We start from the raw sequence: 12,078 nt of genomic DNA, 5'->3' as shown, positions 1-12,078 counted from the left end.
CTGGAGAGCAGTGTTATGGAATGAAACACACTGCTCTCCTAACAGCGATCATGGTGTACTGTTTGGCAGAAAGCAATACAGTTTTGAAAGCCTGTACTTTTTTTAATGAAATGTGCCGGAGTGCCGTCTCAGCATATTGCTGTGTTCTGAGTATGGCTTTGTTTGTGAAGCATATTGCTATTGTGGTATGTGACATCATGGTTGTGTTAAACCTTTATTACTAAACGCTTATAACTCCTGTGAGACTAATGGTTTGTGTTTTGTGATTTCTCAGGACCACTTCCAAAACAGCATGCAATATTAGTGAGTGAATGTCTTTTTTTTTTTTTTTTTTTTTTTGGAGGTGGGGGATAGGGGTGTTGGGGGGGTTGGTTTATTACTAAAATCTGTTTCTGCTGAGAACATCCTGGGGAGGAGGGATATGAGAAGATATTACTTCAGTTTCTTTGGTTTCTGGTGGGATATGGCAGTTTCTCAAAATCCTCTGAGAGAGAATCTGTAAAAGGAACAAAAAGCAGCTGGCAAGTGACTTCACAAAGAAACTGTTTTACAGTAAAAGGTCTTAACTGAAAAGGTGAGACAACAGTTTAGAAAGGTGAACTAAAACCAGATTTGGCTGTATCCACGCCACACTGCTATTGTTCACTATGCTCTTTGTCTTTTACCCCATCTTACTTTCATCCTTGCTGCTGAAGTAAGACTCGATAGAGAGACAGGTAACCACTCACTTAGGCAGCGGCACAGGAACCAGGAAACAGAGTGGAAAACGGGGGAGTTTAAGTGGGCCTTAGGGACAGTGGGTGAGTTCTGTGAAGTTGTGTGTCTTTATTTTGTTTCATTTTATTTTTTTCCTTCTGTTTGCAGGAGCTGGTACTGGGTGGTATACTGAGATCAGCTGACCCTAATTAGGGGGCGGGGCTTCCCTAATTAGGGGGCCTATAAAGGCAACCACTCAATCAGGCAGTGGCACAGCTGCAGCAGCACAGGAGCCGGAAAACGGGGGAGTTTGAGTGGGAGCGTGTGGTGTTCTGGCAGGGCCGTATTATCCATTGAGTGGGCGTGTGGTGTTCTGGCAGGGCCGTATTATCCATTAGGCACAATAGGCACAGTGCCTAGGGCCTACGAAACTTTCAGGGCTTACAAAAAACAATTTTATATATAACTTTTTATTTTAATTTAAAAAACTATTTATTAATAGCTTAAAATCAAATTAGTTATTTTGGTCGGGGGGCCTACGAAGGCAAGTGTGGCCTTGTGTTCTGGTATTGTTGGGTTGCTCTTTGGAGGTTGTTCTGGTGGTTTTTTTGTTTCGTTTTTTTGTCTCTCATTGACAGGTAGTAGGGGAAAAGGCCATGACAGATTCAGAGGCGGTAGTGGTAGTCACTCAAGCAGTGGAAGAGACAGTGAAGATGATTGGATGTGGAAGCTGCGGGATGTACATGATCCTGGAGGGGGTACCTCAAAAGAGCTTCGTTTGTATGAAGTGCTACCTCATTGAGCTGATGGAAGAGAAGATTCGAGGGTTGGAGATGCAGGTGGAAACTCTGGTTGAGTTTAGAAGGGGGTTTGAGCAGATGATTGAGCAAAGGAATGAGGAGGCTGAAGGGAAAAACCCAGAATTCCAGATGGAAGCAGGACCAACAAACTCTGAGGGGAGAATGCTGGGTGAGGAAAGTGGCCAGTGGAAACATGTGACTGCGAGAACCCGGCAGAGGGAAAGACAGGCTAGTGAAGGAGAAATCGAGCTCAGAAACAGGTTTGCGGAGTTGGAAAATGAAGAAGGGACACAGCAGGTGGTTGCTGAAGGTGGGAGGCCAAGGAAGAAGAGAAGAGCAGCTAATCCTATAGAAAGAATGGATAAGTCAATGGAGATGCCACCAAATAAGAGCCCCAGGAGGATACAGGAATGGTTGCAGAGGATTGCAAAGGAGAATCGTAGACGAGATGATTTGCAGCCAGAAAGAACAGGAGATTAGCCGGAGAATCACACCGTTAACAGGAAAAGGCAGGTCTCTGTGACTGGGGACTCCCTGCTGAGAAGAACAGACAGGCCTGTAACCAGAGCTGATCAGGAGAACAGAAGGGTGCGCTGTCTGCCGGGTGCTAAGATACGGGATGTGGACCTGAGGCTGAAGAGGATCCTAACGGGAGTGGGAAATAATTCACTGATTGTCCTTTACATGGGTACTAATGATATGCTACATTCTCACTGGAACATATCAGAGGAGACTATACTAGGCTGGGGAAAGCTCTTTAAGAAATCGAGGCTCAGGTGATCTTCAGTGGGATTCTGCCTTAAGTAAATACTACTGGGAACTGTGTGATTGTGGGAGACTTTAACTACCCAAGACAAGTGGTAGTGGTAATAATAGGGCCCAGATTTTCCTGGATGTGATAGCTGACGGATTCATTCGCCATATAGTTATTGAACCAACAAGAGGGGATGCCATTTTAGATTTGGTATTGGTGAGTAGTGAGGATCTCGTAGAAGAACTGGTTGTAGGAGACAACCTTGGTTCAAGCGACCATGAGCTAATTCAGTTCAAACTAAATGGAAAGATAAACAAAAATAGGTCTGAGACTAGGGTCTTTGACTTCAAAAGGGATAACTTTAAAAAATTCAGGGAATCAGTTGGGAAAGTGGGCTGGGCTGAAGAACTCTAAAAGTGGAGGAGGCTTGGAATTACTTCAAGTCAAAGTTGCAGGAACTATCTGAAACCTGCATCCCAAGGAGGGGGGAAAAAAGTCATAGGCAATCTTATTTAATTTATTTATCTTTTTTATTACTGACATTGGCACAAAAAGTGGGAATGTGCTAATAAAATTTGTGGATGACACAAAGTTGGGAGGTATTGCCAATATAGAGAAGGGATATCATACAGGAAGATCTGGATGATCTTATAAACTGGAGTAATAGAAATAGAGTGAAATTTAATAGTGGAAAGTGCAAGGTCATGCATTTAGGGACTAACAACAAGAATTTTTGCTATAAACTGGGGATGCATTAGTTGGAAGTGACAGAGGAAGAGAAGGACCTGGGCATATTGGTTGATCACAGGGTGACTATGAGCCGCCAATGTGATGTGGCCGTGAAAAAAGCTAATGCGATCCTAGGATGCATCAGAATGAGGTATTTTCAGTAGAGATAGGGAGGTGCTAGTACCGTTATACAAGACACTGGCGAGACCTCATCCGGAATACTGTGTGCAGTTCTGGTCCCCCGTGTTTAAGAAAGATGAATTCAAACTGGAACAGGTGCAGAGAAGGGCTACTAGGATGATCCAAGGAATAGAAAACCTGCCTTATGAGAGAAGATTCAAAGAGCGTGGCTTCTTTAGCCTAACCAAAAGAAAGTTGAGAGGAGTTAAGATTGCTCTCTATAAATACATCAGAAGGATAAATACCAGGGAGGGAGAGGAATTATTTAAGTTCAACACTAATGTGACCACAAGAACTAGTGGATATAAACTGGCCATTAGGAAGTTTAGACTTGAAATTAGATGCAGGTTTCTAACCATCAGAGGAGTGAAGTTCTGGAACAACCATTCAGGGGGAGCAGTGTGGGCAAAAAACCTAGCTGGCTTCAAAACTAAGCTTGATAAATTTATGGAGGGGATGGTATAATAGTACAGTGGCAATTGACTGATCTTTGACTACTGATGATAGATATGACAATGGCCTGTGATGGGACATTTGATGGGGTGCATTCTGAGTTATTACAGAGAATTCTTTCTGGGTGTCTGGCTGGTGAGTCTTGCCAATGTGCTCAGGGTTTAACTGATCGCCATATTTGGGGTCGGTAAGGAATTTTCCCCCAGGGCAGATTGGCAAAGGCTGTGAGGGTTTTTTTTGCCTTTCTCTGTAGCATGGGGCACGGCTCACTTGCTGGTGGAGTCTCTGTACCTTAAAGTCTTTAAATCATGATTTGAGGAGTTTAATAACACAGTCATAGTTAGAGGTTTATTACAGGAGTGGGTGGGTGAGGTTCTGTGGTCTGCGTTGTGCAGGAGGTCAGACTAGATGATCATATTGGTCCCTGCTGACCTTAGAATCTATGAGTAATCACATATATTGCACAGGGCATCTGAATTGACTGAGCAGTGGTGATATTAACAAACTGGTATTTTCACTGAGTGATGAAGTCAATGCATGAAAGGATGTCTGCGTTAGGTGCTGTCAGTTCAGCATGGCCATACAGCTTGCTATCTGCTAGAGTTGTATTCACATAGTTCTCAGACTCATTGATGAATCAGTGCAGTCAGGGACGTTCTGTGTTGGATCCAGAGTGGATTGATTTAAATCAAAACAATGTAAATCATCAGGTTAAATAATAATTTAAATCACTAAGGAGGAAACCTTAATTTATGTTGTTGATTTTAATCATGTTTTGCATTTGTACTTTTTAGTTATTTTCCTAGAGAAAGATTGATTCTCGTTAAGGGGTAACGATTAAAACATGTTGTTTGCAACTAAGTATAGCCTTTACATGAAATTTGATGCTTCTTTTTGCTAACCAGGAGGATAGACTATATTTATATGATGTCACCTATCTTGTCTCACATTTGTTTAAGCAATTTACCTTTATTCAGAATCTTAATTTTTACATTTTTTATAATGGTAGAAAATGGTGAATGATGGATTACTTATTTACTAGATGATATTTTTCCTTATGATTTGTGTCATGCTCTGTGGGTAGAAATTCAATTTAAAATATACAAGCAGTATTTTAAATTTTGTTGTGAAATAAAACACTAAAAGTACTTGATACATTAGAAAAAAGTTGTAAAAGTTTATCATCAAAATAGTTTTAAACACAAAACATAACTGATTTATAAACAAAGGAAGTATTATCTGTAATTAAAGAATTTAACTGCTTGTTTCTGGTCATCTTGAAGATTTTAGAACTATCAGATGTCATCCTCTCATGCTTCAGGTTTTATTAATAGAATGAAAAAGGAAACCAGGCTTTCCTGCTTGCTCAGCTCCCAGTTGGTTTTTTACCTCTGAACAAACTAGTCATTGAACTGAGCTTGTTGAATAAACTGAAATGAAGAAAATATTCTCTTTGCACCTGCAGAAGAGGTGACTGCTGTCAAAAGCTGGTTTAGCCCTTCAACAAACTCTGGTTCCAGTTGCTTAGTGACTGACCAGCTCAGTGGTTTGACTTTCTTGAAAAGGTGGCAGCAAACGTGCTGTGTGATGATTTTAACAGATGATAGGTTTAAGCCTTTACAGAGGTTGTCATCATTTCAAATTTAATTTTAATTAAGTTTATTTTTAAAAAATAAACCTGTATTTTATTTAAATTTAAAAACATTTATTTATGTATTTATTTATTTATTTTAAAAAATCAGTGTTTTTAATCCACCCTGGTTGTTTCTAGTATCTGTCCGCTAGTGATCAGTAACTCTTACTTGGAGTAGAAGACTTGTCTAACTAGCTGTGCAGCCAACCTTAAACACAGTCGCCTTCTCATTCCTCGTCATGTGCAGAGCATGTGGAGTTTGGGAATCCTCCTTTCCCATGCTGTAACTTCAGTCACCTTGACTTGATACATACTCATGAGACTGTGTCATGCTGACAGAACTGGTGGCTACTGGGCAGGCAGATATTTAGTGAGCACTGAATGAGTGGCTGCAAGCCTGCAAGTATTTATACGCTGTAGCTCAACTAGAAATGGTTTTGATGAAGTAATTACTGGGTGAAACTCTGTGGCCTGTGTTACGCATTGGGGCAGACGACATTGTCATAATGCTCCCTTCTGACCTTCAAATCCTATACAATTTTTGACAGAGATCTAAAGGTCAAATTCTGATCACCTGAGTTTATTAAAAATCCCATAGCACTTCATGTCTAGTCTGGAAACTTCTGTGGTGACTGAACAGCTAGTGAAATTATGACTACGTCTAAAGAGAGAAGACTGAAAGCTGAGCCGCTGAGAGGACAAGGGATTTTAAAACAGACTTTTAAAAGTTTTAAGTTTTTGTTTTGTATTTCACACTTTATCTCCCAGTGCTTGATTAACACTTAAGGAAAAGGATGTATTTGTTTAAGATTCAGCATCCTTGCCTCTTCAGTTTAGGTGTGGGAGCTCTATCTGTCACAAAGGAGGGAAAATTATAGATGACAGTTTCCTAACTCAAAAAGTGTTGCATCCAACGGGAGGTGAATTTCTATATTTAGAACTTGTTTTGACTGATGAAGAATTTATCTTAGAATTAAATATTAACGGTTTCTTAGGTACCAGTGAGTGTGACTTGATCATATTACAGAATATAGTCCAAACAAGTAATATATGTACTTGGTGCTTTAAAAAGGTCACATTCACAGAGCTGAAAACAATTATGAGACCAATCAGGTGGGAGGAAGAAGTTAAACAGAATAATGTGAATAATAATTAGGAATTGTTCATGAACACTTTACTAGATGTCCAACATGCCACAATACCATGATCAAGGAAGAAGGCGGTACTAGTTAAATACCAAAACTGGTGTAGCAGCGAAGCGAAGGCATCTATAAAAGAATGGAAGAAAGGGGAAGTTGGTAGAAAATAATATAAATTAGAAGCTAGGAATTGTAGAAATTTGATAAGAGAAGAGTTAAGGACAATAAGGAATTTTTAAAGTATATTAGAACAAAAGGAATCCAACAATGGTATTGTTCTATTACTAGATGTAAGTGGTGGAATTGTCAATTCTAAAGCAGAAAAGGCAGACGTGTTCCATAAGTATTTCTGTTCTGTATTTGGGTTTAAAAAAAAATCAGATGATGTGTCTTCATCATGAGAGTTAAAATCTTTTTAAAGAGACACAAGAGCCAACTATCCCAGTGTGCAGGAATCCTAGGAAGTATGGCAAGTGACCACTCTGACTTAACCAGGAGATCTTCGATGACCTGAAACTCAAAAAAGAGTCCTACAAAAAGTGGAAACTAGGTCACATTACAAAGGATGAAGATGAAAAAAACACAAGCTCGTAGGGACAAAATTAGAAAGGCCAAGGCACAAAACGAGGTTAAACTAGCTACAGACGTAAAGGGTAACAAGAAAGCATTCTACAAATACATTAGAGGCAAGAGGAAGACCAAGGACAGAGTAGGCCCATTACTCAATTGGGGGAGGGGGAAGAGACAATAACAGAAAATGTAGCAATGGCCAAAGTGCTAAATGCCTTTTTTGTTTCAGTTTTCACCAAAAAAGGTTAGCAGCGAGCTGATGACTAAAATAGTCAACATCCATGTAAATGGGGTAGGATCTGAGGCTAAAATAGGGAAAGAATGAGTTAGGGTTGGTCTACATTGGTGTAACTACGTTGCACACGGGTGTGGAAAATTCTCACCCCTGAGCAATGCAGTTGTACTGACCTGACTCCTGGTGTAGACAATGCTATGTCAATGGGAGGGCTTGTACAATCTCTCGGGGAGGTGGGTTACTGATGCTGACAGGAGAAGCCCCCCCTTCGGTGTAGTTAGTGTTCTCACTGAAGCGTTACAGTGACGCAACTGCAGCCTTTTAAGTGTAGCCAAGCCTTTAAGAATTACTTAGGCTGTGTCTGCACTACCGCTTTTGTTGGTGTAATTTATGTTGCTCAAGGGTGTGGAAAAAAACTCCTTTGAGCAACATAATTTACACAGACAAGTGCCTGTGTCGACAGTGCTATGTCAGCAGAAGAGCTTTTCCTATCGACATAGCTACTGCCACTCGTGGGTGATTTAGGCCATGTCTACCCTACAGAGTTAAGTCGACTTAAATTATGTCAACGATCATAAGTTGCTTTAATAACATCGGCTGAGCATGTCCACACACCGCTCCTTTTGTTGGCTGAGAGCGTCCACAGTCATTGCTCTTGCATCGACAGAGAGAGCTTTGGATTGGGGTAGCTATCCCACTGTGCAGCTTGCCATCCTCTGTCACCCTCTACCGTTAGGAGCTCTGGGAACAATCGTGGTGCATCATGGGGACATGCTGGCTGTCCCAAGATACTGTTCTTTCTGTCCCATCATTCCATGGGCTTCTGACTTTTTTTCACGCTGTTTTCAACAGCCCTTGTAAACTGTGCGCCTCTCCTCTCTACCTGACTGCATGGATCCTGAGCTGCTGACAGTCTGGTGATGAACGTTATGAACACAACGTGGCTGGTCCTGCAGTATTTCAGGAGTTGCAAGACAGTGTGAATTGGCAATGCCTGCCCTGCTGTCTGTGATGGAGACAAATAATTCATGATTGCTGCTGGTGTTCACGCAACAGCTTGCCACCATGGACCATCGTACTGGGCTTGGTAAACAAGCGCAGAGTGGTGGGATCCAATCGTGATTCATGTACAGGATGATGAACAGTGGATGCAGAACTTTCGGATGCGCAAATCTACCTTCCTGGAACTGTGTGCGCACTTTGGTGCAAGGACACCAGAATGAGAGCTGCCCTCACTGTGGAAAAGCGAGTGGCGATTGCTGTGTGGAAGCTGGCAACTCCAGACTGCTGTTGGTCAGTCACAAATCAGTTTGAACTTGGAAAGTCCACCGTGGGGGGGCGGGGGCCGTGATCCAAGTGCACAGGGCCATTAATTGCCTCTTGCTACAAAGAACTGTGACTCTCGGTAATGTGCAGGAAATAATTGATGGCTTTGAGGCAGTGGGATTCCCTAACAGCAGTGGAGCAATAGATGGAACACACATCCCAATTTTCCAATTTTGGTCCCTGACCATCTTGCGACGGAGTATATCAGCTGTGACAGGTCTACTTCTCTATGGTCTTGCAGGCACTGGTGGGTCACTGGGGCCATTTCGCTGACATCGATGTGGGGTGGTCAGGGAAGGTGCATGATGTGCGCGTCTTTCAGAACACTGGACTGTATCAAAAGCTGACTTTTGTCGACACAACTGTGTAGTGTAGACAAGGCCTTAATTATGTTGATGGGAGAGCTGTCATAGGAAGGGATGGCAACCAGGAGGGAGATTGCTGTGCTTCAGAGTTAGCTGAATTTTGCAACAAAGCTGCGGGGCGGAAGACAGCTTGTGAACCCCTGCCACCCACGAGAGCCCACCATACCAGGTACAAGCTGATTGCAGCATGGAGAGGTTGAAGATAAGCCTTGACCTGGAGTCTAGCTGTTTTTTCACCTTCATAAGCAATCCAGGCCTTTATAGACTCTTTTGAAACACTTAGAGACTGTGTCCCCCATAATTGTAAGACCTTTTAAAGGAGAAAGGGTTCTGCAAAACCCAAATTGGACCTAAAAAGGCCCTGCTTATCCCTGGGTGAATTGATCAAATTCTAGAAGTACCTACATGGGGAACAGAAATTGGATAATGGAGTCCTCCTTCAGTTAGCAGACACAGGCTGACAAGATCCAGTAGCTGGGAGTTGAAGCTAGAGTTAAGGTGTAAAATTATTTTATATCTCAACAACATCCCATAATAATGGGGCATTGTTATTAACTATTAACAACTTTAAAGAGTAGTTTGTTTTATGCCTGTGTCTCCAATTTGATGAGTGCTGTCAACAAATGCAGGCATGCACAGAAAGATACGGTCCCTGGCCCACACAGGGTCAGCATCCAAATCCTTTTTAGTGTGATGTGGGGATGGCCAGCTGCAGATAGTGCTGCAGCTTCTCCCCCTTCTCTTGCTTCCTCCGGTGCTCTAACCATTAGACTTTTGCTGCGCTGCACAGCTAAATGAACAAAACCGATGCTGAGCACATAAGTGTGCGTACCTGTCAGGTTTCTTTTTCATCAGCTGATCACCATCTGAGATTCTCTGACTTAAAACAGCACCCTGCTTTTGCTAGATGCCTGTTTTATGCAACCTTGGGGCACAATGGGCATGCACACCTGACGGGTGGAGAGGTTAATGTTCCTCCTGGTGGAACATAGCAAGGGGGATCACTTCCTGAAAATGGAAGAAGAATGCAGAGTACTGCAAGAAACACATTGCAATGACTTGTAGTCCTTAGCCTTGTAATGGCATTGGGGGTGTCTCTCAGAGTGATGACTGTATGGAATAGGTGCCAGGCTGAGGTGTATTTGCCCATGACAATTGCCAGATGAGACATTGTTCCTGCCCCAGTGCAGCCAGACGTACTCAGAAGGTATGGATTAATTCATGTGCACATGCAGTGCACTATAATGTGTTAAGAATGTTTCTAGAGTATGCAGTCTCTACATGATAAACGGGGAGAGGAAAGAGAAGCCTCTTGTAAACAATTCATGGATTTATTTAAAAGGGGAAAATGAACTTGTACTCTTGTGTTACAGATTCAGTGGTTCTTTCCTTTGACTCCGTTGGACACACAGTAGGCTCAGGTACAACATCCCCTTCTTCCCTCTCTATCTCCCTCACAAAAAGGCTTTTATTTAATTAGACTTGGCAGCCATGTTGGGAGGCAGATAACAATTAGTTAGATTTGGTGCAGGATTACACTGGAAATTGGCCGTCTAACCAAACTGGCTAATATGTCTCTTTGTTATGAGCAGCGGAACAGTTAATGGACTTATTGTAGAATGAGGGCTTGTCTGCATTTGAAATGCTACATTGGCACAACTGCAGGAATGCAGCTGCACCGCTTTATGGTGGACAACGGGGGAAGTTCTCCTTTTGGTTTCGATAATCTACCTCCCTGAGAAGCACTGTCTATACGGGGACTTAAGGTTGGCTTAACTACATTATTCAGGGGTGTGGATTTTTCACACCCCCGAGGGATGTAGATGGGTCGATCTAATTTTCTAGTGTAGACCAGCCCTAAAATGTGAAGCCCCTTCCAATACTCAGTTAGGAAGAAGAGCTGGGCACTCACAATCAAATCAGTGGCCCAGTTTCTAATGTGAATGGTACTGAGATGATGTGGCCCACTGACTGTGGAAAAACGGTTTCATTCTAGCAGGAGAGTTTCTCAGCTGAACATGCAATTGAATGATGTGAGGCAAGGGTGATGAGGAATGTGCTCAGAAGAGAGGAAGGGGAATTTCTACAGTTTCTCAAGCAGGGCTGTGATCTTGTTTTCTGCGGAGCTAAGCAGAGTTACTGAAGCCAAGGGGAGTGTCTGGATGACCACCTTCCCATTGCCTACTGAATGTGGTTGTGTGTGTTACTGGACATCACATAATTAAATTGAAGCAGAAAGCAAAACTGAAAGGTTCTTTTGTGGTTGTGCTGCTTCAAGGAGCTGGTGACTAATAAATAGCTTGGCTGTCTGTAGCACGTGGCCTGTAGCTAAAGCACACTGTACTGACGTAGACATTTCTATATAGTGCCACAACACTCAGTTTACACTGTTTATCAATATGTGTGTAAAGTACCTGCACTGTTAGCTTTTGAAATGCCAAGGTTGTAAAGACTGGGAGAGTCCTTTTAAAAAGTTTCAATCTAGGCATGACCCAGGCCTAAGCATGTCCTTTTCTACCTCCAGAAGTCTGCCCTGATTTCCTTTTCTTTTCAAAAAATGGAATTTGCTCCTGTACTTCTTTTGCCCAATACTCTTCCCTCTCAGGTTGGTAGGAATAGTTCGCTGCCTTCCAGCATGGCACTAGTCTTCTGCCTGCTTGCTTGTAAAACAAAGCCTGCTGCCTGGCACTAACAGTGGAGCTTGTGCAGAGAACTCAAGTCTTATCCCAGCTTTGGTACAGCTTGGTTCGTTTTTAAGCCCCAAATGCATTCTGCTGTTCTTTCATCATTCTCTAGAAAGCTGATCTGTCAAGAGTGCATGCTCTGATTCAGGAACAGCTTAGGGTTGCTGGCACTGAGTGCAGAATGGAAATGACAGCAGGGCTTGGTGAAAACAAAGTCATGTTGGTGCTTTGCATTACCCCTTCCCGCAAACCCTGCCACACTAACTATTGTACTGAGTTTTCTCTTGTACTGAAGGACAGTTTCTTTAATCCTCAGAAGTGGGCAAGAATTGAAAAAATTAAAAGTATATGGAATTTCCGGGTGAATTCAGAAGGAGATAATTTGATCTTGATTTCACCCGTGTGAATCATTCCTTAGCCGCTTACCAGTTTTAAAGCATAGTTAATTCTATGGATAATTTGAGTTTGGCATACCTTTACCGAATCCTGAGCAGTTACTCATAAATACTAAATT

The 12,078-nt window shown here is 42.3% G+C and overlaps 1 protein-coding gene across 1 annotated transcript in view; it reads left to right on the top strand.

The window, feature by feature from the left end:
• Nucleotides 1-12,078, top strand: part of ST3GAL3 (ST3 beta-galactoside alpha-2,3-sialyltransferase 3) — a 293,993-nt gene that overhangs the window by 73,109 nt on the left and 208,806 nt on the right. The window contains exon 3 of the mRNA XM_067567759.1: nucleotides 10,254-10,301. Within this exon, the coding sequence (XP_067423860.1) occupies nucleotides 10,254-10,301 (48 nt within the window). The remainder of the gene's footprint in view (nucleotides 1-10,253; nucleotides 10,302-12,078) is intronic.

This window comes from Emydura macquarii, unplaced genomic scaffold, assembly GCF_026122565.2.
Source record: "Emydura macquarii macquarii isolate MOO-44397 ecotype Brisbane River unplaced genomic scaffold, CSIRO-AGI_Emac_v2 contig_2805, whole genome shotgun sequence".
Classification (NCBI taxonomy): Eukaryota; Metazoa; Chordata; order Testudines; family Chelidae; genus Emydura; species Emydura macquarii.
This window is presented reverse-complemented; position numbering and strand designations above follow the sequence as displayed.